This window comes from Phallusia mammillata, chromosome 5 (assembly GCF_965637545.1).
Source record: "Phallusia mammillata chromosome 5, kaPhaMamm4.hap1.1, whole genome shotgun sequence".
NCBI classification, from domain to species: domain Eukaryota; kingdom Metazoa; phylum Chordata; class Ascidiacea; order Phlebobranchia; family Ascidiidae; genus Phallusia; species Phallusia mammillata.
This window is the reverse complement of record NC_137256.1, coordinates 5,623,845-5,650,839: the sequence shown is the minus strand read 5'-3', so window position 1 is coordinate 5,650,839 and position 26,995 is coordinate 5,623,845. Positions and strand designations below refer to the sequence as shown.

Genomic DNA, 26,995 nt, shown 5'->3' with positions numbered 1-26,995 from the left:
CGATAAAACAGGGTGGTAAAGAAACTGTCGATCATAGGCTGTTTTGGATCTTGGCTCCTTTGTGTGTCTAAACAGCATGTTTTACAACCTTTTGTAAATCGTAGCTTAGCTAACAATTTTTCGTTGTAAGGGCTTGTATTAAATTATAACTTTAAACGTACGTAACTTAACTTTAATCAGCAAATAAATTATCATTATCCAAAAGGAATTTAGAAGCGTAATATTAAATAAATTTTAAAACTTGACATTAAAACAACAGTATGACTACAATGAAAGTTTTGGCTGTTTGGATATTTTTTGCAACAAGTGCTGCTTCTATGGGTAAGTACCTGTATATTAATTGATATCACTTTGTTAACCGGCTTTTTAGTAGATAAAATCTAAAACATAAATATATCTAACAATCCAAAGTGTATAAATGTTGTACAAATTCACACTGTGCCAACTATTTTATTTTTAGATGTTCAACAATATGAAACATCCTTAATAAATGTGATGAATGAAGACTGGATACAAAGTCGGGCAACTACGGTAATTAATGTTTTGTTACATAAAGAAGCACTTTTCAAAGTTGTCAAAATAAATTTATCAACCATTAATTTTTTTTGTGTTTCAGGGTTCTGGTGGATCTGGTAAGTGTGTTAACATGCAAATTTTTTGGGGTCATTTAAAGTGGTAATTTTTACAAACTTATGTGTTATTGATTTTTGAAGGATGTGAACCTACCACCTGTGGGGATAATGAAGAATCTGTTTGCGATAATGATTGTTGCACTTGTGAATGCAAAAGTGGTTTTACAAAAATATCTGAGACATGCACTGCAGGTAAAATATTCAGTCAGTATAAATTTATAGTTGAGAAAATTTAGTAAAAATTGGCATCAAATATTCTTTAGAAGAAAAATTGACTCTAACTTGATCATTTACTTTTATTTCAGTAAAAGAATTTGGTGGTGGAATTGTTTTGGAAGAAACTTATTTTGAAGCCAACGCTAGTACGATAGCTTATGATGCTGTAAGTGAAAGTAAATCATTTGCTGTTTAAGTCGTGCATTATTTTTTTTGTTTTTTCCAGGTTTACAACATTTACAAGGACACTGATTTTTTCATTAATGTGACCATTTTAAGTACTGAGCCTGGCAGTATTATAGCAGATTACTTGTTACTGTATGAAGATGACAAAACTGTAACTGAAAAAACAGTGGAAGATGCATTTAATGTTGAATGTGTAAGTATAATCAATTAAGTTTATGTTTAAATGTTTCCCACAAATATTAACATTGTAACATTTTATTAACATGTACAAATATTTACAGAACTGTAGTGATAGCAGCAAGAATTCTGCTGATAATAAAGTCAACTGTTCACGGTCATGTGGTCTTGTAATAAGTAAGCAAATGATTGTTATATTGGCATTAAGTAAAACAGGCTAACCACTCATTCCATCTTAGACCGAAGTTTGGTGTGTCAAAGTGGCAGTGAATGGTATGGGTACTGTGATAACGAAACAACAACCTGTGAAGGAACTGCAGCTGGAAATGTAACTTGCACTTGCAGAAGTGAATGCTACACTTTAAATGAAACAACGTGTTATGGTGTGTATTATGTTATTTGTTTTTTTATATTAAAGACATGGTTAAACTTTTATGCTTGTAATTTATTCTTATAGATAAAGAATGCGCAAACGGTGATTATTGTAACAACCAAGGCATTTGTTTTCATGGTGACAATAATACCCGGATGTGTCGTTGTGACCCCGGCTTTCAGGGTGAAACGTGTGAGGGTATGTACATCTAAAAACATTCACAAATCAAGCATAATTTGGTAAATGTAAGAAAATTTTGTTTCATAGCAAAAGCGCCGACTTGCAACGGTGATTCAGATTGTAACAGTCCGTTTGGGTCCTGCAACACTACATCTAAGCAATGCAACTGCATGTGGGGATTTCAAGGCGACTACTGCTACCAACGTAAGTTTCGTTTTACTTTACTTCAATCCTAATCTAGGGTTACCATATCGAGACGAGACCAACAAAAGTCCTGACTATTTAAATAACTATGTTTGAAGCATTTGAAACATTGTTTTACATAATACGGGAAAAAGCACAGATTTGTTGGTTTTCTGCATTAGCAGTGTAAGGTTATTTCCTCCTCTGTTTATCGCCCTAGGACGGATTTTGTGAAAGAAATGTAGTCTATAATGGACCCTCAAATTCCAAATATAAAATCTGTTTTGGAAAGTTATTTCCGGACATGCCTGGGAAATTCCGGTCGTCTTGCTAGCCCAGGGGTGGCCAACCTTTAAAGCTATAAGAGGCTATTAATTAAAAAATCCTAAATGTAGCACTGTCGGAGCCGCTTGACAAAAAACGTACCTTAATACCTTAAATTGCAATAATCAGGAGTATATTAGGCATTCCACCCATGCTTTTTTTTAAAGCTGGTAAAGGTATTCTGTTGAATGTTTTGGGCCGCACATATATATTTATCAAAAGAGCCACGTGTTGGTAACCCTACCCTAACCCCACTTTTATTTGATAGCATGGATGTTCGTACTTACTATCGTCGCTTCTGGTCTTGGCCTGATCATTATAATTCTTATTATCGTGTTTGTGTGCTACAAGCGCAAAGAAAAGAAAAACGGCAAACACAAGAGAGTGGAGGAGCCGTTGGATGATTTGGTATGTAATTTTCATACCAGAGTTTATTGTATTTCTGCCCTTTGGTTTTTCCTGCTGAAGGATTTGAAAGGGACTTTATTGCTTCGCTGTAGGGAAATTTTAAACAATTATGAACACAGTCCCCATGTCCACTAATATAGATTACGGAATGTCTGTACAAATAAGTATGCTTTTTTGAAGTTAACAACGTAACCTACACACGTTTAGTAAATATTACCGGGATAGGCCTGTGGGGTTAATCCTGTAAGCTAGGGAAACACCAGTTTCGCTCTAATTTACGACCTAGTGCGTGCGTTAATGAATAACTACATTCCTAAACCAAAGTGATATAATAGTTTGCCTACTTTATATATCTACTGTACGCGCTTATCGTACTGAACTATAGTGTACCAATACGGTTTTACTCTAAATTGTATCAACTTGTATATATTGATTTCTTAATGCAGAACCCATTTTCCGAATATCAACCCGGAATGATGCGTGCTCAACTGCCAAGCTACTTGACCAGCTCAGTGACCGACCCAGTGGCCGCTCCTCGCCCTTCAGCTTCTGCCCAACCCACATCGAGTAGCACGTTTAACCAGGTTAGTGGCCAGTCACTGCAACATTAAAATAGCTATACATGTTTTGCTGTAATTTTCAGCTTGCTCGTTTCAGAAGGTTAGTGCTCGACCATTGTAACATAAAAATAACTAACCTAGAATAGATGATTTTCGGTATAGAATAGACGATTTTCGGTACTTCGATCAGCGCGGTTAACCAGGTTATTAGTTGATCATTGCAACATCAAAATACCATATATGTTTTGCGGTAGTTAAGGTTTATGTCGCCTTTGTTATAATGTGGCTGAATTTACAGTTTTCAGTTAACAACAGTCTTCTGCGGTTTACTGTGTGTTTGTTAAACAGATTTATTTTACCTATGGCGCGTTGGTATGTAGAAGATTGGTAAAAACGTTTGCAACTGCAATAAAATGCGGTCTCACACTGGTTTCATACTTGCATTTTTTTGTACATTAATATATTTGACGTTTTTTGTTGCAGCCTCGACGAGATAGTGATGGAGACTTGGGTGGTGCGTACAACAACTATGGTTACGCTACAGTAGATAAGGTAATACAAAAATATTTATAATTGTAAAAAATTGTAAATCGAGTGTAAATATCCACCGTCTTTGTTGGATCTTAGCTCATTAATCAAAATCACTCGTCCGTTTCTCCTCATGGTCGTTTTATGAACTCAAATATGTGCGAAACCTACACACATTTGCCCCTGCCTTCCTTCCTGTATATGTTTGTTGAACTTATGCAATGGTATAAATTGTAAATCATTCAACGCAATGTTGTTTCCAATTTCGTTTGATAAGTTTAAAATATTGAAATTTGAAATAATGTAAAAACGATATTGAAACGAAAGACTTTAAGCCCAAATTGGAAATACCCTAAAACAATCTCTATACTGGGTCTAAACTTTAAAGCAGGTTCATTTCCAACCCGTCCCATGCTACTTCTGATGTCCGTGATTTTTGTTTTGTCACAACTTAAAAGAAACGACCACTGATAGATGAATAAACGAACCCTCTAACGAACCTGCTTTCATTCACAGACCAGGCGATCGAGTAGCAAACGAAGTTCGCCAACGGCACCGCCATCTCGGGACTACTTTTAAGGAAAGATAAATCTGTCGTTATCCCAAAGGACAATCGTTAACCGCCCCTATGAAAGAATCTACACGGGTAAATTGCCAGCACTCCCATCCGATATTCGTCCTCCTTAGCCTTTTTTAACCAATTTATTTTGCTGTTATGTTAACAGTTATGACATGACACATGTCTTAATGAAGGTAGTTGTTCAGTGAAGCAGGTTTGGGTTTATTTTTTCACGTCTATCACCATTGTGACAACACCCAGCAATTATTTCGCAATTCATCTATAAAACTAGAAAGAACAAGACTTCTGCATGTCCAGTCCAATATAACATCTAGAACTTTTTTTTCGTCACTATCACGATGTTTATTATTATTAGACCATCATACATGTTGCAGTTTTTATCAACAAAAACGCATTTTCCGTTGTCATTCGGTGTCATTTAGAATAGATTCATTATGAGGTGTCATCATGGTTGAAAAACATGCAGTTCACCTGCATCAAAATTTAAACCGGTTCATTAAAGAATAGTAACTTATTTTCCGATATCTTGTCAAAAATGTCCAATACTCGTTCTTCGATATTTTATCAGTTGTTTGCTTACGTGCGCTTTGCTGTTTGCCATTGAACTTCAACCGGGCTATTTTTACACGCTGTATCGGGGCAAGCAATTATATTCGAGGGGCCAAGCCTCAGTACACAAAGTTTTGACGTCACTAGATACGTACGTGAAGTATCGTCCTGACTTTTGAGTTCGGTGTTTGCAAAGTGACGCGTTTTGTGGGCTGGATTTCTGCCTACAAGGCCCGACCTTTAGCAATCATGCTTATTTTCCGAAAACCTTGGGACATACCTCTGAATTTATTTTTCTTTTTTAATGCAATTCTGAAGTTTATGACTGCTGTTTTTACGCATGAAACTGTGTTTGCAATAGTTACTGAATTGATGCAATCTGTGTGTTTACAATTGAAGCTGTTAATGTTACTGGGCAAAACACTGTCATTAATTTATCATTGTGTGTTTTGAAGTTCAATTACTGCAAGTGCCAAAATAATTTTAGTGTCGATATTTTAATTTTGTAATTTATAAAAAATGTATTTATTATGAAAATTTTAATGCCAAATCCTGTCAATATTTATCTTGTGTTGTGTCTCAGCAGAAGCAAAACGTAGCACTTTGTCAGTTATTCGCTTATTTCGAGCTGCTGTTTCTAATTTGTCAACAGTGTTACCACACAAGTAATCCGTTTTTCAACCAATCATGTCTTATGTACGTGTTGCTTAATTCTACTGTGTTCGTATATATGTTCCAATCACTAGTGGTTTTCCCCTTCATTTCTAGTTTTTTACTTTTTGTTTGTTCCATGACGCGTCCAAAGTATACGCAAATACACTTTGTCAAATATCGGTCTCTTGGGTGACAGCCTCTCAACGGTTGCTAAGCTTTGTAAACTTTGAGCCTAGCCTAGACCGATGCCAGCATGTCCTGGCAGGTTAAGATTAATCCGATTCTAAATAAAATAGAAACAAACCACTAAGTGGAACAAACAAACGGTTGGTGTATTTACAACACTGTTTTATCAACCGTTTTTATCAAGCCTTAATAGTGATACCAGATGCTTTTACGCGAAATTGTAATTTAAATCAGTGATTGTAAAATTTTTTTGGCATGAGAAATGATAAAGTTTATTTTAATGCCAATTGTGTCTTGCTGCACAAAAAGTTGTAAAAGCATTTAAAAAGTAGGCACAGGGCAACAAACAGCACCGCAAGAAAATTAAACCCAATTAAGGCTCTATATGTACATTGTAAGAACTTCATACGTAAAGGTTGGTAAACACCAATTTTAAGCAAAGTTGTAATTCAAATTTAAACGTCAAAATACCAACATTGTTTCTTTTCAATAACGAACAAAGTGGAATTGCGACGCAACAAAGAATTTTTCGAACAATGCGATTGTAAAATGTTCACAAAAATCGACTTGGCGCCCTGGAAATAAAATTTATTTGTTTCGTGGTTATCGGTGCTGGGAACAGCGGTGGCCGCACCAAAGTTTGATCAGCAAACATTCCAGTAACATAAATGCATTCCTACGACATTAGCACAGCGAATTGGCATCATTAAAGTGACAAAAGCAGGCCCACAGGCAGTTTCGCAAGACTTTGAGTAAGGAGCGCAAACGGAGCTTCTTTGCTCTATGGGATAAACCAGTCGTAACATTTGACTTACAAATGTTTGAAGACGAAAAAGAAACTAAGCAACTTGATAAATACGACCTTTACGACCTGTTATGTGAGTTAGGGCTTTTCATGAAGGAAAACAACTGGCCTTGCTAAGGCAAGTTAAAACAAATTCGGGATTAATGGGCTATTTACCACTGTTTAGTCTTCCTAACAACATAACAAAACAGCAAGACAGTCAAGTTCAACTGTGTACGAATGGTAAAAACTAGTGATAATAAATTCCAGTCTGAAATAGTCGGTTGGTAATCGTTTGGCTTTATTGTTTCGACACAACCATCTTTTATGTCGTTTCTCACGCATTTCATCCAAGTTTGTCAGGAAAACAACACAATCCTGAAGTTTTTTGAAAACAAATCCTTGTTGGAATAAACATAAAGGTTGCCAATTTAAGGTTTGAAATTAAAACAAATCTTTACAGTTTGCGAAACGTGTGTAAAATGGAAATTCGATGCGAGAATTTCGTATGTTTTTACATCAATGCTGTAAAATAACGTTCCTTGTATTTAAGTGTGCTGCAAAATCATTCGCAAAACGCACTCGCAGGTCAAAAGACTCTATATCCCTAAATATACAGCGTGATGAATATGAATCTGATAAAACACACAGAAAAAAGACAAAAATAACAAGAAACCGAAAGAACACCAAAATTCGTATTCCCCTTTTATTTATGCAAACATAGCAGGCGTAATTTATCACACATACAAATATATTTTTAAGAGATGCCATAAAACATTCGATGCATTATTATCGGCGAATGACTGTACCTGTTTGCGTTCTAAAATTATCTGCAACATTGCTCAAACAACGTAGGCTACACGTCATTATGCACGTGAGCACGTTAGCAAACAAAAGCATTCGTGCTGGCATGGCTTGTTTGTTCCTTGTTGTGTGGACGACGCACTGGCGAAAAACTTTACTCACGTTTCGCAAACATTTCAGAATTGTGGTAATATTTCAACACTGCGCCGTTCTCGTATGATTAACAAATATACGTTGTGGATTTGTTCCTCTTGAAAGTCGTGATTCATGCCTGGAATTGTAAAAAGTTTGTACAAACGTATTGTATCCACACTAAAACGTTTCAACAGACCTGTAACAAAAGAAAACAAATGACAAATTTAAAGAAAACAAGTAACAAATTTTCCATTTTCCAAACCTGCCTAGACACTTGGAAAACGATTTTACGAATACAAACAGTGTGTTGTATATTATATATCACAAGTCACCGAAGATTCTGTATAGATGGCAACATCATTCGCGTACAATTAGAATATGTTAGAATAAGACACAGAAGATGCGTAATACCTGAAACATAACCATGTATATACGTGTATATATATTTTTAAATGACCGACGACTAGATCTAAAATAAAGTTAGCAGTACAATTAATATGCACACAATACATTACCAGTTCACACCAACGTACCGATATGATTTCAAATTTACAGTCAAAAACCAACGAGAAAGGGCTTATGTGAACATCATATTCTAAATATACATGCATGTGTAATTACATGGGCTTTTCATTCTTTAAAATTCAAACGGAAACTCGCCATTGCAACGCTTTACTTCCACCTAGTGGTAAGCACAATTAAATAAAATTATCGGTAAATGTCGCCAATAACTCAAAAGTTGCAAATAAGTGTTCTGTTTTTCGTTTCCTACTGAACACGCCTAGTTAGCTTCACTAAAAGACATGCAACAAACGCCCCAAAACGGGCGAAAACCAGGGTGATTTAATCATCTCTATGACTGACAGTAAAAGTAACTGGTTTAAAATTGTCAAGTTCTTATCTTTTCCAAGCGTTATCCTGCGTGATTGTGTACCAAATGACTTGAAACAAAGCAAACCGACCATAGTCATTTATTTGCAAAAATAGAAGACCGGGTGTAATGGTTGAGTACACTTTCAAAAAAATATTCTTTGAAAATCAATATGAAAAGATTCAAACAACAGATTAAAAACGAAAAAGTATCTCTCTACAAAGAGTTTGCGTGATGTCACAATTCAGTAATGCAAAAAATTAGACTACGTTTGTTATGCAACAGGTTGGTGTCTGCGGCAACACGCATTACTGTTAAGGTCTGTCAGACTGTCACACAAAACCATGGCGGCGAAGATAGACCTTAACCGTGTTGCTTAGCGAAACTAAGCACTGGTAGTTTCCCACGCATCGTTCGAATGCAAACCAACCGAAGCGGAACGTGAAACCTCAACTACAGCCAATTGAGTTTTAGACGAGCAGTGTTCTTTCCAACTTTGGGACAAGGTGCCATAACAACTTGTGTCAACGTCTCCCGGATATTACAGGCAACACAAAGAAAGTCGGCCGACGGTTTTTGTATGTGACCCGGAGCTATGGAGGCAAACCAAACACGAAAAAGTATTTGCTTTCACTCTGAAGTGAACCATGGCCAGTCAGACAACAGAAAGATTTTCACAATAGTCATTTTGTCAGGCAAAGTGTGTTGATTTTTGAGATTTGGATCAAGTGTTTTCGCCATAGCTGATAGAAAAGATTTTACCCGACTACAGTTGTAAAATTTTTGACTAGTTTTAGGATGTTACTTATTTACAGCTTTAGGTACAATCTCTGGTCCTTACGATAAACATACAGTACATACTTAATTAAACTATGGACTGATTTATAACTTGTACAATAGCCAGCAGACGATGCGATTTCCAAACGAAGCTTTGTCGTTTTTGTTGCTGGCCATTTTGGATTTCGCTGTCAAAGGATTAGTTGCTGCCTCGTCTCGACATTGTTTGTTCTCGCTAAAACCAGGAACATCTCTTGAGTTTACAGCATCGGCTGGGGGACGGGGCCTGGTATTGCTTCAGTCGTTCCACGCTAGCAACGTACTGGAATGCAAAACTGAGTGTTGCGCCAACGGTGGGTAGCAAATGTTATGTTTTTAGCGGTACTAAAGTACTAAATAGTTATTTTGTTCGCACATGGCGACTCTAACATGCGGTCACGTCTAAAACTGCGGGCCCGCTTGGATCACTTGGTCCGCTTGGCCCAGCACTTGGCCCGCCTCATGCAATTGGAAAACTGCGGGCCCGCTTCTTGCAAGTATAAAAACTGTAGCCCCACTATATATCCAGTGCTTGGCCCGCCTCTCGTATCGAAAAACCGCGGGCCCACTATATCCTGTGCTTGTCGCGTCTATCGCAAGGAAAAACTGCGGGCCCACTACATCCATTGCTTGCCGTTCAGATCTTGTCGAAATCAAAATTTAATGACATGTGACAGGCGTGCCCACGGCTTTATCAAGCCGGCCCGCAGTTTTTATACTTGCATGAGGCGGGCCAAGTGCTGGGCCTAGCGGGCCAAGTGGGCCCGCAGTTTTAGATGTGACCCCTCTAACATGAACAACGTAGATTTTTTTAATGTCAGAATATTTACAGATTTTCTAAAATCCTTCAGGTTTCTTTATAGTTATTACACGGGGAAAAATTGAAACCCGAAAGGGTAAATGTGACACACGTTAGGGGTAAATATTTGGAAGCACAAGTTTTACTTTTTTGGAAATATGGAAGTGGCTCATAGCCTATTACATTATCAATGTAACTCACACACGGAAGCACACTGCTAAAATGAACTTGCCCATTTTCCGTTTTTTGAAAAGGGAAGGAGTTCGATTAGAAAAAAAAAACTCGAAGGCTGGGTAGCGTTTATGTAAAAAGTGGCCAAGGGGGTAAACACACCTAAAAAGTTAAAACAAATACAAAGTTAATCAAATATTTTCTCGCGGGAGTAAATTGATTCAATAAAATGACTTGATTAAACAAAATGCTGCTTCAATATTAAATCATGTCGGTCTTTGTTGCAGCACGATGTAACGTGGTTGTTTTCCAACGAATTCGCTCAGAGCTGATAGGCAAAGCGACGAACTGTTTCACGGCTCACTGCAACACCGCACTTGGCTGCCAGTCGGTTCGAAAGACTGATTATTACCTGTATTCTACTTCGGACGCTTTCATTTTGCCTCCAATCGCTACAACATCAACCATACCAACGACTACGACCGTTAGCATAACACCAAAAAAATTTGCCAGCACAACTTCTGCACCAGTTTCTTCTAATTGGTTAAATTTTCCACATGTCGACAACAGTACAAATGGACCTTTGCTATCAAATTCTACAGCTTTACCGTTAAGTATGACAACAGCTGGCCGTGTATTGGATACAACAGCAACAAGTGTCACTGCTAAATCAGATTCATACAACTTTCAACCTTCAACTTTTGCAGTTGCAGTGAATGTGGTCCAAAACGCACCTACGAAGCAAAATGTTACCAGTTCGTATTTAACAACAGACAATGGAAGTATGATTTCAACCGATATTGTTTTCTTTGTTCCAAATAATGCAAGCAATGGAAGTACAAGTTTAACCGATGTTTCGACTCTGGTTTCAAAAAAATATCGGGACGGTGTACAAAATGCATATGGTATTCTAACGTCGATTGCCGTATTTGGAACGTTGCTGCTTTTCGCTACCGTGTATATCATGTGGAAAAGCCATCGCGAAGTACGCTACAGACAATATAAAGAGATTGTATTCCTTATGCACGACCAAGACGTACTTTATGCGTGATCGTTTATTTTTACACTTCGCTTTTGTAAACACCCGTAGGAAAATAAGTTAAAAAAAATATCAAATGGGTGACACAACATGGTTTAATTGAAAAAAATAAGATACAGCAATGTGTAAATGATTCACAGTAAATTAGTTCGTGATCAATGTTGCATTTAACTTGCAGTACAAATAAGCATGATGAGTAATGACTTTGCGTTAAGCCTATTGCTGACAAAAATAAAAAAGTAAGAATCTCATAACTTGGATTGTTTTTGAGCAGCATGAAGGAAATTGGATATTCTTGTAACTCGACAGTTATTTAAATCAGCAGCCACAATATCACTTCCATGTGGAAACTGTTTAACAAATTCAAGCACAGATGCCTGATCAGCACTGGGCAAGGATTGATACAAATCAACAACATGTTGCCACATCCACACGTTGAAAGGAAACATCTAAGAGATGTAACAAATTAAAAGTTTACAGAAATCAGAGGTACTCCACTGCACCCCTGGGGGCGGCGTTTGCAACAATGCACAAGGCCAAAATAAATGAGAGATTTTAGGGGCACTGAAAAATCTAGTCGGTTTGAACAGAATACTGTTACAAGAGAAAGTTGGGTGTATACCTCTCTAACAGTCCAACATAAGCAACTTGGAAAATTGTTTTGTAATGTTGACTACTTTGACAAACCAGTGTGAGTAAATGAGCATAAAACGTCGAGTTTTTTTATGGCTGAGCTGTAAAGGGGTGGGACAAAAAGTTTGCTAAAATCTGATAAAAAGTGTTGCTACTAGTACAGTAGTATAAACATATTACAATTTAACAAAGGGGCTACATTAGATATAGAAAGACTGTTTTTTTTACAAACTCATGCTTTTCTCAACTTTTTTAAAATTTGAGTTGTGACTTACATCTCTCATCTCAGTTGCATCACCAATTGTATATGGATTTTTCCCCAAAGTTCTTGGTAACTTTGTTTTGTTAGGAGTTACATTTTCCTACAAATAATAAATAAGTACAATATTAAATACACACAAGTCAAAAATGAGCTTTTATTTACACTCAAAATATACTATTTGTGACAAAACTTACACAGATGCAAACAAAACTGACCTCAATGTACACTGTTAGGTGCTTTTTGGTATTAAGAAGAACAGGCCCAAATTCTGTAAAAAATCTTTTCAAAATGGGAAGAAGTGTATCTGGAATTTCTGCAAAACATATGGCATTTAGTATATATTGAGATGCTCAGTAATTTGTGACTATTAACCATCATTTGGCAAAAACTCTCTTTTCTCTTGAGGCAATACTTCTTGAATGATCCAACCATTTGCATCCACTTCATGTAGGTGCAATTTATTAGCATGTTTCAGATGCCCGTTCATTTGCTCTGTCCAAGCAGCAACAAGTGGTGCTCTGGTTTTCATTAAAAATCCTGTAAGCAAATTACACTTGTTTGTCTTGTCTTTGTTTATAACACAAAAGTCATTTACCAGGCATTGGGTCTCTAAACAGATGAGCATACATCATTCCACCCATAGCAAAATCACCAATACATGGTTGACCACCAAGAAAGTATGGATGCTTATCAAAATGTCGAGACATATCATCTAACGTTGATTCCCAACTCTTCTCAATTGCTACAAGATTATTTTGCAAAAATCAACGCTGCAATTGGATAACTTCCTACCAACACATGTAGTTACACACCTGAAAATGTTTTCTCTGTAATTCCCAAGGTCGGCAACATTCCTTTGAATTTTTTGTAAACCATTTGGGCAATTTCACTTCGATTTTTTGCACTTTCACTTGGAAAAGCAATTCTTCCAAACTCCTCTTGTACAAAGGGCATGTTTTCTTTGAAAGACCATCTTGAAAAAGTCATGAATTAGATTTCATTTTGCAAAAAGTCATTTACAAAATTACACCTATAATGCATTGCTGGTTGCACCATCCATTCATCAGAAAATAACTCAATAAGTGAGGCAACAATTTTTTGCCTTGGTGTTTGTGGAAGTATAGTTGGATTTGGATGCCTAAAAGATTAACATGAATGTTTAACAAAATGATAAAAAAATTCAATGAAAAGTTGTATTACCTCTTTTCTAAATAAGAAATTATTTCTGTTGAATCTTGAATGACACATTTGTCTGGTGTTACAAGAACAGGGATAACACTCCACCGCACCTTAGGCTTAATAAATCTTGCATACGTCTGCAAAACAATAGAGAATTTGATATTTTAAAATCTGACTTATTTGACATTACCTACATCCGCAGTCGCTTGAACTGGTTCAAATGGAATCTTTTTGTATCTAAGATAGGACCTGACTTTTGCTGTGTAGGGCGACAGCTCCCCGCCAATAAGTTGGTACATTGTTGAAACAGAAGACGACCGTTTCGAGCAACTCTTTGCTAACAAACGAACGCTGCATATATCCTGAGTGCAAACTCGAAACATGTTGTACCAGCTAACGAGGCAAGGTAAACAAAGTCACAAGCCTGATATGTGCACAGTCGCCGCGCTTGAGGGCCGCTTCTGGATTAGGGAAATACCCACTCTTGCCAAAGCAATGTTGCTTGTACATTTAGAGACCAAGTACCAGTAATTACATTTCGCATGACCTTAACAACCTGGACCAATCATTTTGTGTAGTTGTGTATAAACACAACACATAGCCGTGTGGACTGTTACCGGAGCAAGCAGTTTGCTGTGGGAAACTATCTAACTTAAAAATACATATGTTTGAAGTCTTGCAAACACATAGGCTGCTCGGCTTTTAAGTATTAATGTTCGACAGGACCAATATCAGCCTGGCATCTCCGTATGCAGTAAAGTGACCAGCTACATAATAAATTTTTGTTATAAAACGGTGTAGTTTGCACCACGATACTTACTTTTGCTGAAACAACTCACAATTTTCACTTCTACAGTTCGCATCTTTGGATGCCTAGCAAGTGCAAAACGTTAAAACTCGATGTAGCGGGGTTAATTCGCAAACATTGCAGTCATGTTGGCGTATAGCATTGTCAACCTAGCCTTTTCAAACAGTGTAACGCACAAAAGCAGCCAAGTGACCACATACCACTTTCTTTCCACAGTGTATTATGCAATCTAAGTAAAACGCAAATGTAACTACATATATCTACGGGTACAAAAATATAGCAGCTTGTAAAATTTCTGACAACAGGAACGTAGGAGTATGAACCTAAGCTTGCATGATCTGCAACACGCTATTCAGGCAATCCTTGAACTCAGTGGTTTCTGAAACATTGTTGTTTTCTTCCAAAGTTAAGCGAGCAATTGTGTTTTGCACAGTTTTTGTCAAACCCGCACCTTTGAGATGTACTTTGGCCTGAAATACAATCAAAATGACAACTTGAAACGAAAACTGAGACACTCAAAATAAGCATAAAACATTTTCGGCCTGAAAGTTAAGAATACAGGTGATACATATAGCCCAGAGTTGCAAGCGGGCCCGAAATCTGAGCCCGAACCCGGCCCGAACCCGAAAGTATAAGCCCGAAGCCCGGCCCGAACCCGAAAGTATAAGCCCGAAGCCCGGCCCGAACCCGAAAGTATAAGCCCGAAGCCCGGCCCGAACCCGAAACGTTTTTGAGAAGCCCGTTTAGGCCCGAAATTTTGATTGACAGGCCTATCCACGAAAGCATTGCAACAAAGGATGAGAAAGAAAAAGACAACAAACACAATGAACAATAGTAGACAATGGCGTAAACAATACGTTTTAGAGTAGAGTGGGCATTAGGTCAAAGCCAGAGACTTTTTACTTTGCTGAGTAATTTTATTTAAAAAAATGGCGGACACGGAACGTAAAGTCAGGCCCGTTTTCTCACAAATATCTAAGCCCGAACCCGGCCCGACTTGCAACTCTGATATAGCCAGTTTCTTATTCAAGTATAATGAATCTTTACCCCGGGAACTAGCAATATAATGACACGACAAAGGGCAATTTTCAGTTTTCGGACTGTCGCCGGATTGTCGAAAAATATAATAAAAAAACAAACAACAACTAGCGATCGAGTTTTTAAGGTTACTTAGGAGTTTAAACATGCCTTACCTTCTGACTATTGCAGAGTAAAGACCAAAGGCCTGACGCCGCAGCAATGTTGGTTTCAGTTTTATTGGATTCGATTCCTTCAAAAAGCAGCATTACAAGTCGTTCTGAAACAAAACAGTACATTCCGTATGAGTTCATACAATCATTGATATTTTAATATTCGGGTGTCTTTTAAAAGTATTTTATTTGAAAAGTCCTACTGTGTGAACTTATGCGGTGTTTGCTTGGTCCATGGAAGCACAAATTCCTTATTATAAGCATGATAAGTTTCTCGCAAGTGTTAGACGATTTCAGTTCGATTAGTATGTCAAATATGTCTGCAAAGGAAAAAAAAGGGTTAAATGGACAGTGTTACTTAAATATTGACTGTAGAGTTTTCATACCTCTTATTTTAAGTATATTTAGTTGGCCGTCTGGGTAAAACGATAAGGCAAGTAAGAGCCGCAACCAGTGCTCAAGTAGCATGGATTGGTGTTTGGAACGTTTCGGGTGTTGGCCCCTGTCTGCTGCGGTCGCGAAAAGTTCCAGAATGTTCATCTGAAAAATCAAAACATATTTAGCATTAAGTATGCATAGCAAATTGTGGCGAACACTTTTAATTGCTATGATAAAATATGCTGTTTACATGATTCAAGTATTGAACAAAGCAAGCGCTTGGCTTTAGCCACGGGGGCCGAATAATGTTGTAAATGGGGGCGCTGACAAAAATCTAAAAAACGGCTCTATGCATCAATGCATGTATCCTTATGAAACTGTAGAAATTAAGTAAACTAACAGATTTGACCCTCTTTAATGGTAAGGGCTTCTGGCTTTGCACCTCTGAATCCGTCACTACCTCTGGCATTAAGAAAAGCGAACATCACAGAAACTTACTTGTTTGTCGAACTTTGTGTTTCAGAGTGTAACTTTACTTACCTTCCATATAAGAGCTCTGCATTCTTGTGAAGGCGCGCAGTTGACCATGGAGTTAAAGGTGTAATGTAGAACTTGAGTGGGGAGCTTGTTACGAGTCAAAACCGCAGTGTGGATTTCCCGACAAGATCTGACGAGCTGTGATGCAACGCTCTGTTGACTACCGCCATGTGTCGATGCTAACGTTGTGCTTGCTGCGACGAAATACAAGTAGGGAAATTTCGACGTTACGCCAGGGTTAGGCATAGAACACCGTTCAAGCATTACAAGGTCTTGTTTGTCGACCAAAAAAAAAATTCACAAATTAGAAGTGTTTTTTTTTGCATTAAGTACAAAACACATACAAAGTAGAGGTAATAAAATACTCTTGAAATTAAATTTTGTGAGATTTATAATTTTTTTAATATTACAAAACGTGCAACTATTTGAAACACAAATGTCTGCCATAACCTTCCATGAAAAGATTTATGTTGAAATTTTAAGCCTATTATCCTATTGGCCACTGAATAGAACGGAAAACTACGTACATGACCGGACATCGGCTGGTAAGAGTATATTGTGGCAATATAATAGCATGGAGCTATTACATGAAGTAGGCTACACACAGTACATACTGTTTCAAACTATAAGCTTTCATCAGTGAAGCTGGCAACAATTAGGACATTGGCCGTATATAGGTTAGTGTTATCACACCACAAATATAACACGCAAATGGCGTGCTAAATTTTGCAAAATATAGCATATTTGTTGACTGTAGTTTAATACGAAATCAATATTTTTATTATTTCGTTGTTTAAATGTTCCGGGCTTTGCATACCTTTCTCGCAGTCAGCCGTGTATGTAGAAATAAGTCTGAGCAACGGTACGAGAAGTTGATTGCAAACTGGAGTCCACGACCAAAGTTGGCCTAGAATCTGGAGAAAATACAATTTAATACAACACAAAAAATGCTTAGTTAGCACAGTGACGTCACAGACCTGTCCTAAGCCCGATGACGCAGCATGTTTCTTGTTGCCAGAATCGGCATGAAGCAGGTTGTTGATTAAAGAAATAATTAACAAGGTCGGTTGGACAAAACTTTCGCACTCTGGAAAACAAGGAATGAAATGTTTGGGTTGAAAATTTAACGTGTTTACTGTTTTACCCAGAACATCTCAACCCATTTTACCTCACGAAACAATTTTTTCCAGTTTAAGTTATGCCCACAAATGTATTATCAATCATGTACTACATCAGATTTTTTAAACATTTTCTCTCTCTTTGAAACTGAATAACTGATACTGCTTTTATGTGACCTTGTTAACTGATGTAACAATTAATCGGCTTTTTGGATTGGTTTATGCACAAGTAAAACGTCAAAACAAAAAGAAAGCTGATGCAAAGTCTTTTTTTCAAGTAAAAAATGTAAACGCTGGTACATTTGTATTCAAACTAACAATGTAACTGCTAAGAGCAAATTACTGCAAGTCTTACACAAACATTTTTGGTTTGTTTAGCCCTACTTATACACAAATTCCATTGTAACAAGTACATTCGAGTATCGGCACAGTACTTGCTGATTACACAACTTACCGCTTTCATTTACAGATAGTGATTTCGAGTCATTTGTGAGTAACTGAGTTCCTTTGTTTGAAATTGAGGTGGTAAAACGAAGTGACATCTTGAGGTGGAGGCGTTTTAGCTCCTCTAAGCAACGCTCCAGAAATCCAGCTTAAAAACACATGAAATTCACTTACTCGATTGAAATTAGGATCGTACAAATTTGAAAAATAGGGCAAAATAACAAGTTTTCAACAATAATTGTACGTTTTAGCACGGCTAAACGACAAAGTTTTATACAATGGCATAAATTTAAAGGTTTTATGGCATTTTCATATGCATCGCATGCCTTCATAGGACTTTTAGCTAATTCGAAACAGAAAAAATTGTCGGCAATTTTTGTATGATGTGCAAAACCCTATTGTTAACATTGTAATTTGTCCAAAATTTTGCTGTCAGTAATACTTGCACTGCGGTTACCAAAAACCATATTACGTTATACTGCTAAAACTGCGTAAAAACTTTTTTTTTCAGCATTTAAACCAGTGGTCGGCAACCGCCGGTCCGCGGCCCGGTACCGGTCCGCGAGGAGTTTGTTACCGGGCCGTATAATTTTTCAGGTTAAATGCTATAAAACATTTTGCCCATGTATCCCGGGGATGATAAACAAATTTAAGCGTTTTTATTGCTAAATATTTGTAGTTTTTTGAAGACCGGTCCGCGATAAAATTTCACTTTCAAAAACGGTCCGCAGTGCAAAAAAGGTTGCCGACCCCTGATTTAAACCAGGGAGTCAAACCGCTTGTCGTATGGGTTCAGGTTCGTTTCGGGTTCACTTGTTTTTGTTTTTAGGGGTTCGGGTTCGGTTCAGGCTTTTAAAAATGTATATTTTCGGGTTCGGTTTTTGTTCCGGTTTGGGCAAATTATCCGGTTCGAACCGGTTTGCGGTTTTTAAACCGGTTCAAATATTTGTTTCGTTGTAATTTAATTCTATCCTTCATCTACCTGGTCTTATCCAAAGAAAAGAAGTCTCCAAAAGAATTTTGCCAGTGCACTGTTATTTTTGACACGCCCTATAAGTGTTATCTCGTGTATTCTCTTCCGTGCGCTGTTTTTCAAAAAACCAGAAAATATAAAATAGACTACATTTTTACTGGTTCGGTTCCGGTTCGGGTTTAACGCCAAACAAAATAAGGGGTTCAACTCGGGTTCGGGTTTTTACAAAATCGTAATTAGCGGCTCGGGTTCGGTTTTAATGAAATTAACTGCTCAAACCGGTTCGCGGGTTCGGGTTCAGTTCCGGTTCGACTCCCTGATTTAAACAGACTTTCGGAGAAAAACATTCAAATACCGTTTTTCAGCGAAACTCTTTACTCAAATATAAGGTCTTCTAACGTCAATCATCAAACTACCTTCCATTGCGGTTTGTTTGGCGACATCAGAACACGCGAAGAGATTTTGCAACGCTTGACTGCACGCGTTTAAACGATCGTTTACGTCACCAGGAATTCCAGCCGAGGGTTTTGCGATTGTTGTCTCAAATATCGTCATCAGCATTGTGCAAAGATCCGTTGCGTCACATGTAGAACCTGGTTAACGCAGTTTGTTACGAAAACAAGACCAATACACTACAGCAGGGGTGTGCAACCTGCGGCCCGCGGGCCAAATCCGGCCCATTGATTAAAGGTTGTGCGGCCCGCAGGGATGTTTGGATTTTAAATGTACTGGTAAACGAGTCCAATTATTTTGTTTTTCAGCAGATTTATGCGCCCGGTGCTATTTTCCTGCGACCTTGCTATATGCAGCTAGAATCAACTCCGAGTTTTACTTGTAGTTAAGCATATTTGGTATATGTAACAAAGTAAAATCACCTTGTGTTGCATAAAGGTGCGGCTCGCGATCTAATGTTGGTAATTGTATTTGGCCCTAGAGTGACAAAATTTGCACACCCCTGCTCCACAGGGTGAAAGTCCACTTGATTTTGTGTTTACCGAGACATGATAAGAATATTTGCACGTCAAGAACTAGGCATCACCTATTACCTAATCATTCTTGCAGCCAAACAACTATCATTATGTATGCATGTCATATTCAAAAGAATGGAAGACCAAATTGATTGTCCGGTCCCGGATTAGTGCAACTCATGATGTACTATAGTACACAAAGTATTAAAGTTACGTCGCCAGAATCAATAACGAAATTCAACACATAAGCGGCGAGTTTTATCACTCAAATGCTCTTTAAAGGAATACAAAAAACGCATCCAGTCTGTTCACATATGCTTCACCTATCGCCTGAGCATGCTTTTCTAAGGTAAATTGGTTGTCGACCAAAAATAATAAGTTGCTTTAAATAAGACTCGTATTACGAATGACCATTTATTTAATTAAAATTCGTTTCTTAAAACTGGATTGCTTATAGCCCGGATTGTCATACCGTCCTTATTCCTAAGATTTGTCCTTATTTTGAAGGGCAACGTCTTAGTAAATTGTGCTTATTTCTAAGAAATGTCCCTGTTTTTGACCAGAGTCCTTATTTTGTCTGGTTTTCAACAATTGCAAGGAACAAACTTAGTGAAATGACAGTCAAATCCCTGTTACAGGGAAATGTAAACCTTGCCCTGAGCTGTCGTGAGATGCACGAAGTATTTGCTACAAACAAGAATTGTTTCTGTCAAAATATATATGACATATGATAATATATGCCATATGATTGCTGGAACAGATTGTTTCTTACAAAATGTATGACATATGATAAGCCATGGCTCGTATGAATAGAATGTTTTGATCCAAAACGTTTGTTTTCGTTCGTATGGGCATTTAATTTTTTGGTTGCCCTTATTTTGGCGTCCATGTCGATGACAACCCTGCTTACAACTAAGATTCTGAAAACTTGCCTTTGTTTTTTTCGACAACCCACGTAAGGCTGACGTCAGGGTGTTGCGTCATCATGCGTGTTTGGTGATCAGCTTTGAAAAGAAGAGCTATAGTTTTGAGCACAAGTGTGTCAAGAGAATGATCGGAGTCCGACTTTAGAATTCGGGTAATCGCACCTGAAACATTTTTGTGTTACAATGAAACAAGTAGGAATTGACCAAGGTAATTTACTAAGCAAATTTTGAATAGCATAAATTTTTTTGTTTGAATAGCATAAAAATTGGCAAAGTTTGAAAAAAGTTGAATTTTTAGATCCATCAAACGTGTTCTTTGTAAATTGCAAATTGTTTATTATTTCTCGTTAAATGCAGCAAAAAAATATTTGCGAAGAAACAAAGTCATTACACCCCGGGTATTGATATGCAAAAGAAATACTCAACTTAGTTAGACACTTGTCGCACTGTCTCGTAACTGTTTTAACATTTTAACAAGTCTCAAGCCAAACCCAAAATCTGAAACAGTTCCGAAATTACCTCGTATGACGTGCCATTGTCGGATAATGGCTGTGGACATGGGTCGTTTTATGTTCTGGTGGAGCAAAGCACAAAGACATTGCAGAGCAGCTCGGGTTGTTGAAGTAAGTATCTCTGTCCATGACTCATCTTAAACAAAAACATTAGGTTGTTCAAAAACCTGTTTGGCGAAGGACTAAGTTAGCAGACACAACTCAAATGCTTGCCACAGGTCATACATTACGATCACTTCTCATAATAGAGTCGAGTTTCGGGCTCCAGTTTAAACAAAACGGCCTTGATTTGGGCCTGACTTCACACTATATATGCGATTAAGTGAAATATGCGTTTAAGTGAAATATGCGATTAAGTGAATTATGCGATTAAGTGAAATATGCGATTAAGTGAATTACGCGATTAAGTGAAATACGCGATTATGTGAATTATGCGATAAAATGAATTATGTGTTTAAGTGAATTATGCGTTTAAGTGAATTATGCGTTTAAGTGAATTATGCTATTAAGTGAATTATGCTATTAAGTGAAATATGCTATTAAGTGAATTATGCGATTAAATGAATTATGCGATTATGTGAATTATGCTATTAAGTGAATTATGCGATTAAGTGAATTATGCGATTAAGTGAAATATGCGTTTAAGTGAATTATGCGTTTAAGTGAAATATGCTATTAAGTGAATTATGCTATTCAGTGAATTATGCGATTCAGTGAATTATGCGATAAAGTGAATTATGCGATTAAGTGAATTATGCGATTAAGTGAAATATGCGATTAAGTGAATTATGCTATTAAGTGAATTATGCGATTAAGTGAAATATGCGATTAAGTGAAATATGTGATTAAGCGAATTATGCGATTAAGTGAAATATGCGATTAAGTGAAATATGCGTTTAAGTGAAATATGCAATTAAGCGAATTATGCGATTAAGTGAAATATGCGATTTAGTGAGCTATGCGATTATGTGAAATGTGCGCCTAAGTGAAATATGCGCCTAAGTGAAATATGCGATTGAGTGAAATATGCGATTAAATGAGCTATGCGATTAAGTGAAATATGCGATTATCGGATAGCCGATGATAGCGTCCGAACAGGTACCGAACGAAATTAATTTAACGAGCGGCGAGATACATGCATGTTCTTTTTCGGAAAACAGTTTTAACTGAACACAGCAGAAACAATACGCGTCTTTAAGCAATATGGGACTTGTTGCGAACCCAGAATTGTAAGTTCTCGAGCCCGACCCCAAATCGTATTTGAGAAGCCCGTTTAGGCCGAAAGTTTGATTGACATGTCTGTAATAATGAAGGCATACACAATGGACAATAATAGAATGGTCTAATACTATGTTACGTCCAGAAACTAGCTAATTCGCGAGGTAATTAACATTTCAAAAAATTGCACAGAATGTAAAGATTTGAAATAAGCTGTTTGTTAAAAAAAAATTAAGCCAGAACCCAGCCCGACCTAAAACTCTGTGTAGATCCCTGGATTAAGGAAAGCTTTGGACATCATCAATTGTTTAACGCTCATAAAAATTTTTTTTGAAAATCTGAACTTAATTTACTAACAATAGTAAAAGTGATATGTCCAAACTCTTACCATTATGTGGCTACATGTAGCAAAAAGTTAGACCTTTCTGTTTTCATACTGAATAAACGAATTTTAGCAAAAGTAAGGTTGTGTTCACAACCAAAATTACAAAAAAAAACGCTTTATTAACCAACGAACTCATCACCTACCAATCTCCTCTAATGTAAAAGTTGCTAACACATTCTGGACAAAACTTTCCTCAGCGCTTGCCAAATGTTCTGCTATGGACGGATCAGACACAGATGCTGCTGTGAAGAGCAAAGAGGTGTGCTGATGTTGCAGAAGCAAACTCCGGGCTAACATGGTTCTTCGGGACCTCCGCGCAGCATCCAACGGATGGGAGGACTCTATTTGATCTTCATCACTATCAGAGGATATCATCAACTTGACGAAGATCGCCTCGACGCGGTTGACGTCAAGAAGACTGTGAGATGTTGAGGTTGGTAATTTGGAATACAAAAAAGTTTGTGGATATATATTTTAGGGTTTGAAATATATTTTATTTTCAACAATAACGTATTGCCTAATTGTTTAACAAAAGTAACGTATTGTTTTTCGAGTTTATTTGTCCAAAATGTTTTTCCAAAATAAAGAAGTCTTTCAGGGTCATAACTACAAGTTGACCTTAAGTGACCTCTCGTCATGCAGCGGTCAAACTGACAATGACCATTTATCGTGGCTTTCGTCGCTTTCATATTTTGACAATTATGTTAAGCAACAACGTTTGCCTGACATATGGCACAGTGAAATACCGTTTATCGAGTTTAAATCACGTCTAACGTGTGAGACCTTCGCCAAAACTAAAAATACGCATGCTAACTAATCAACCTTTGAGTTAAAACAGCCAATTTTTTATTACCGAAACGACAGCCTAGTGCGTCTGAGCATGCGCGAAGCAATACAGAGAACAGAAACCTCCCGCTCCGCATTAAAATGCCACAATCTCCCTTGCGATTTCTGTACTATAGTGCCTAAAGGTTTCCATACCCAGGGCTGTGAAGGTGACCAGTCGACCGATCAGGCTAAAATTTTAAATAGTAAACGAGAAAACTACTCCAAACAATTGTTTAAAATTTACATTAGGGCTTGTATTTCGGACCTATGGGACCGAGACCGACAAATCTAAAGACGCACATTTCGGGTTTAAGGTGTAAAAATTGGTAAACTTTAACTGAAGGTTACAAAATAGTTTTGAATACTTTACAATGCACCAACCAACAAAGTATGAAACTCCTGGATCATGTACTTATAGTACGTCCTGTGGGTGAACCGCTGCGTCATTCGGGGTCAAATTTTAGAAGGACCAAATTTTAGAAGGATGGATGGATACCTAACATGTGTGTAAATTTCAATACGTATGAAGCACTATTTGTTGAACAAACGCGTGGAACAAACCAGCGTTCGACAAAAAAAGAAAGAAAAAAATAAATACGGCAAAACAATATATATGTCCCCTTTAGGGAACCATAATAACTAAATTTAAAGTTGTGCACCTCTTGAAACACTAACAAATGTAGATAGTTCTCTAATATTACAATAGATTTACACAATGTAGCAGTAGAATGCATACTTGTTTAGGCAATGGAGCATATCCTTTTGTGCCAGGGCTCCTGCAATTTCCTGTGGCAGCCGAGACAATAGATTCCACAGCAATTTGCACACGGCTGCCGCTAGTGACGGAGTGCACAAAGCTCTCCATTCATCAGGTAGAGATCCAAAATTTCGACGGTTTGCTTCGTCATACTCGTTAGGCTGGCCGTTAGCTAATGAATAGTCATGTACGGTTAGTTGATATCTCATCATAGGCTGTAAGGAAAATATTAAGTTACCTGTTGATTGAGGCTGCAGTGACGTCATACTAGACACAAACGTTTCCTGCAAAGTAAAACAAAGTTATTTAAATAACTAAGAATGGAAAGTCTTTTCCTAGTACGCCTTGGGATATTGGTGCCTGTTTGGTAATTCGGTCCTTACCCTGCTGCTCGACTAGTAACAACCCACTAACAAGGGTACTTACCTTATTTGCTGACGATAACGATTGAAAAACGTTGGAAATGCTTGGTTGGGTAAGAGGCGTCATGGTTGAGGGACTGCTACCACCACTGTTTGAACCTGAAATAAAACATGATAAAAAAAAACAGTACTGACCAGTTTGCTACTGCTAACAAACTTCCTAAACGCAAAAGAGAAACAAAAATGTTCATGCGATGTTGCAGGTGCCTCATACCGGCTTTAGTCAAAAAGTATTGCACATTCGTTTTTTTTTTTTTTTTTATCAAATTCCACATTTGTAAGAATTCCACTTTTCTTGCAGGAAAGTTTACCGAAAATTGACACAACTCTTTTTTTAATGGCGATATTATGGTGGTAATCTTTTATGGAGCCCGAAAGCTGTTCGCTGAGCTTAATTTGAGTATCACTTCACTGTAATATACGCTTAAAATCATTTAATACAAAAACCCATCTTGTTAGAAAACCTTTTGTCACACCTGCGACCGATGCAAGCGACGTTTTGCTATGAGCAGCACCAACATCCGGGTTACCAGCGAGTGAAGCAGGCGATCTGACCACGTGATCGGGATGGTAGTGGGACAGCATGAGCATCACGTGATCAGTCAAATGGGTGTGTTTTAAAAGAGCAACAAGCGCCGGTAAACCACTAAGTGTCGCCCCTGTGCTCTCGTCCTGCACAACCGGCCCCTGAAAACCCACAACAAACATTAATGTTTGTCTCCAAATGTAAAAAGTTGAGAATGAACCAAGACTAATGCTAGTGCTTGATACAATGTGTCGCCATTTTGGACTTTTTTTGGCAAGTTGTATAATGCAATGTTACAAAACCTATCCAAAAGGTCTACTGCCAGTCTATAAAAGTATTGTTATATATTCTTAAGAAAAAAAAAAATGTTGTACTGTAGCGTTACCAGGAGTTGCTTTAATGAACTAAAACATTTTCAACCAATCCATGAATATAATTGGCCAAAATAGTTCTGGATTTTTTAAGGGTTCCTTAGCACCTGCCAAATTTCCTCGGGCGAGGAAGTCGACGTGACGTCATCGAAGGCGTGTGACGTCATGTTGCAGAGAAGGTTGCACGACTGCTCACGCACTACGCTGCATTCGGAGTGATCGAGAAACACGCATAGCACCTAAGAGTAAAGAACCAATGGTAGAATCAATATGATGATACCATAAAAGCTTATTTCAGTATACTTTTACCAAATTTAAATACAGGGATATTATTCACATTTTAGCTATCGATTTTAGTCATTCAAAATAGCTGCCATCGATAATAACAATTTTGTTGTATGAAAAATGCAAAATTTCAAGGAATAAATTTTAAAGATTGCATATTCTCATTTTACGGCTGTTCTCTCATTAAAAAATCTCAGTTAGGGCAATTATACCCGGTAGTTAAAACTTTTTACAAAGCTTAAACAGCGCAATTAAAACACACACAAAAAACAATGGCGTTTTTTCAAGAACGGGTTTGTACATTATGGACAATACATAACACCCATAAGCCAACACACTCACAGTGTTCCATAGTCCGCCTGGATATCTTTGAAAGGCGTTCGCCAATGCAATGCAACCGCGTTTGGTGGCAGCAACAGCCGAGGCAATAGCAAGCCCAGCGAAACGTGTCCGCGGATCACGTGCCGACCATAACGGGATCAACCATTCTAATCCGGGCGCAGTGATTTGACGATCAACATTTTGAGGAGCAACCGCGAAATCCAAAAGATTTGCCCAATTCTGGGTAACCAAATATAACGTTAAGCTTATGCAACAAAGAAACTGGAATATCTTCCAACACGATACCTCACGGCAAGCCCCGATTTAGCTAATTTTCGATAGGTGGCGCATAGAGCACTAATAACTATTTCAAACGACATACCTCCTAAAAAGCTGTCGGTTATCGCTAGTAGGGTTGGGGTAAGGTAATATAATTACAAATTTAACAAAATTACTTTAAAACTTAGTTTCTAATGTTTTTCAAAAATCTTAGTTTCTAACACTACCCCTCTGTGACTGGTAAATAATTTAGTTCTTTGCGCCAACTGGTAAAATATCGGTGCTATCAAAAATTAGCTAAATGTGGGTCTGATTTGCACGATTTTGGGGCAACCAAATACTACGAATTTACTTAAATTCATCTGCATTTAAACGTGTATACTATAAAGCAATCACAGTGCACCAGAAATACTGAAGACGTTATACCAAAAGAAACAGCATTCCCTATAAACAGACAAAACCGATTAATCAGGATTCTAATTTGTAAACAGTTTCGTCTCGATTAACTGGTCTTTCCCTT

General features: G+C 37.5%; 4 protein-coding genes across 4 annotated transcripts in view; 2 read left to right on the top strand and 2 right to left on the bottom strand.

Annotated features, from left to right (window-relative positions):
- The first annotated feature begins 213 nt into the window (after positions 1-213).
- Positions 214-5,725, top strand: LOC145229234 (uncharacterized). Its single transcript, XM_080094534.1, has 14 exons — positions 214-321; positions 461-531; positions 617-632; positions 714-824; positions 938-1,014; positions 1,075-1,227; positions 1,316-1,388; positions 1,451-1,594; positions 1,669-1,782; positions 1,852-1,968; positions 2,540-2,679; positions 3,126-3,263; positions 3,723-3,791; positions 4,284-5,725. Exons 1-14 carry the CDS (start codon positions 261-263, stop codon positions 4,344-4,346), a joined length of 1,347 nt encoding a protein of 448 aa, XP_079950660.1. The 5' UTR covers positions 214-260; the 3' UTR covers positions 4,347-5,725.
- Positions 5,726-8,955: 3,230 nt separating this feature from the next.
- Positions 8,956-11,167, top strand: LOC145228025 (uncharacterized). The gene is made up of 2 exons (XM_080092996.1): positions 8,956-9,460; positions 10,404-11,167. Exons 1-2 carry the CDS (start codon positions 9,241-9,243, stop codon positions 11,165-11,167), a joined length of 984 nt encoding a protein of 327 aa, XP_079949122.1. The 5' UTR covers positions 8,956-9,240.
- LOC145228024 (uncharacterized) lies at positions 11,154-13,789 on the bottom strand. The gene is made up of 9 exons (XM_080092995.1): positions 13,424-13,789; positions 13,251-13,366; positions 13,081-13,188; positions 12,863-13,023; positions 12,646-12,792; positions 12,423-12,587; positions 12,266-12,363; positions 12,064-12,150; positions 11,154-11,604 (listed from the first exon to the last, which is right to left on the bottom strand). Exons 1-9 carry the CDS (start codon positions 13,610-13,612, stop codon positions 11,404-11,406), a joined length of 1,272 nt encoding a protein of 423 aa, XP_079949121.1. The 5' UTR covers positions 13,613-13,789; the 3' UTR covers positions 11,154-11,403.
- Positions 13,790-14,237: 448 nt separating this feature from the next.
- Positions 14,238-26,995, bottom strand: part of LOC145228023 (rotatin-like) — a 29,403-nt gene continuing 16,645 nt past the window's right edge. The window contains exons 22-39 of the mRNA XM_080092994.1: positions 26,218-26,436; positions 25,698-25,829; positions 25,170-25,380; positions 24,698-24,792; positions 24,510-24,555; positions 24,251-24,443; positions 22,830-23,104; positions 21,091-21,219; positions 20,578-20,733; positions 19,094-19,270; positions 17,715-17,852; positions 17,120-17,229; positions 16,960-17,056; positions 16,146-16,336; positions 15,614-15,767; positions 15,431-15,547; positions 15,231-15,334; positions 14,238-14,507 (exon numbers count right to left, since the gene is read on the bottom strand). Of these exons, the coding sequence (XP_079949120.1) occupies positions 14,361-14,507; positions 15,231-15,334; positions 15,431-15,547; positions 15,614-15,767; positions 16,146-16,336; positions 16,960-17,056; positions 17,120-17,229; positions 17,715-17,852; positions 19,094-19,270; positions 20,578-20,733; positions 21,091-21,219; positions 22,830-23,104; positions 24,251-24,443; positions 24,510-24,555; positions 24,698-24,792; positions 25,170-25,380; positions 25,698-25,829; positions 26,218-26,436 (2,691 nt within the window). The 3' untranslated portion in view covers positions 14,238-14,360. The remainder of the gene's footprint in view (positions 14,508-15,230; positions 15,335-15,430; positions 15,548-15,613; positions 15,768-16,145; positions 16,337-16,959; positions 17,057-17,119; positions 17,230-17,714; positions 17,853-19,093; positions 19,271-20,577; positions 20,734-21,090; positions 21,220-22,829; positions 23,105-24,250; positions 24,444-24,509; positions 24,556-24,697; positions 24,793-25,169; positions 25,381-25,697; positions 25,830-26,217; positions 26,437-26,995) is intronic.

Coding starts and splice junctions, on each gene's coding strand:
- LOC145229234 (XM_080094534.1), top strand. CDS start 261: ATGACTACAATGAAAGTTTTGGCTGTTTGGATATTTTTTGCAACAAGT. Junction 1,015..1,074: donor GTACGATAGCTTATGATGCT/GTAAGTGAAAGT, acceptor TGTTTTTTCCAG/GTTTACAACATTTACAAGGA. Junction 1,783..1,851: donor TCAGGGTGAAACGTGTGAGG/GTATGTACATCT, acceptor TTTGTTTCATAG/CAAAAGCGCCGACTTGCAAC.
- LOC145228024 (XM_080092995.1), bottom strand. CDS start 13,612: ATGTTTCGAGTTTGCACTCAGGATATATGCAGCGTTCGTTTGTTAGCA. Junction 13,024..13,080: donor CAACCAGCAATGCATTATAG/GTGTAATTTTGT, acceptor GACTTTTTCAAG/ATGGTCTTTCAAAGAAAACA. Junction 12,151..12,265: donor ACCTAACAGTGTACATTGAG/GTCAGTTTTGTT, acceptor TATTATTTGTAG/GAAAATGTAACTCCTAACAA.
- LOC145228025 (XM_080092996.1), top strand. CDS start 9,241: ATGCGATTTCCAAACGAAGCTTTGTCGTTTTTGTTGCTGGCCATTTTG. Junction 9,461..10,403: donor AACTGAGTGTTGCGCCAACG/GTGGGTAGCAAA, acceptor TCTTTGTTGCAG/CACGATGTAACGTGGTTGTT.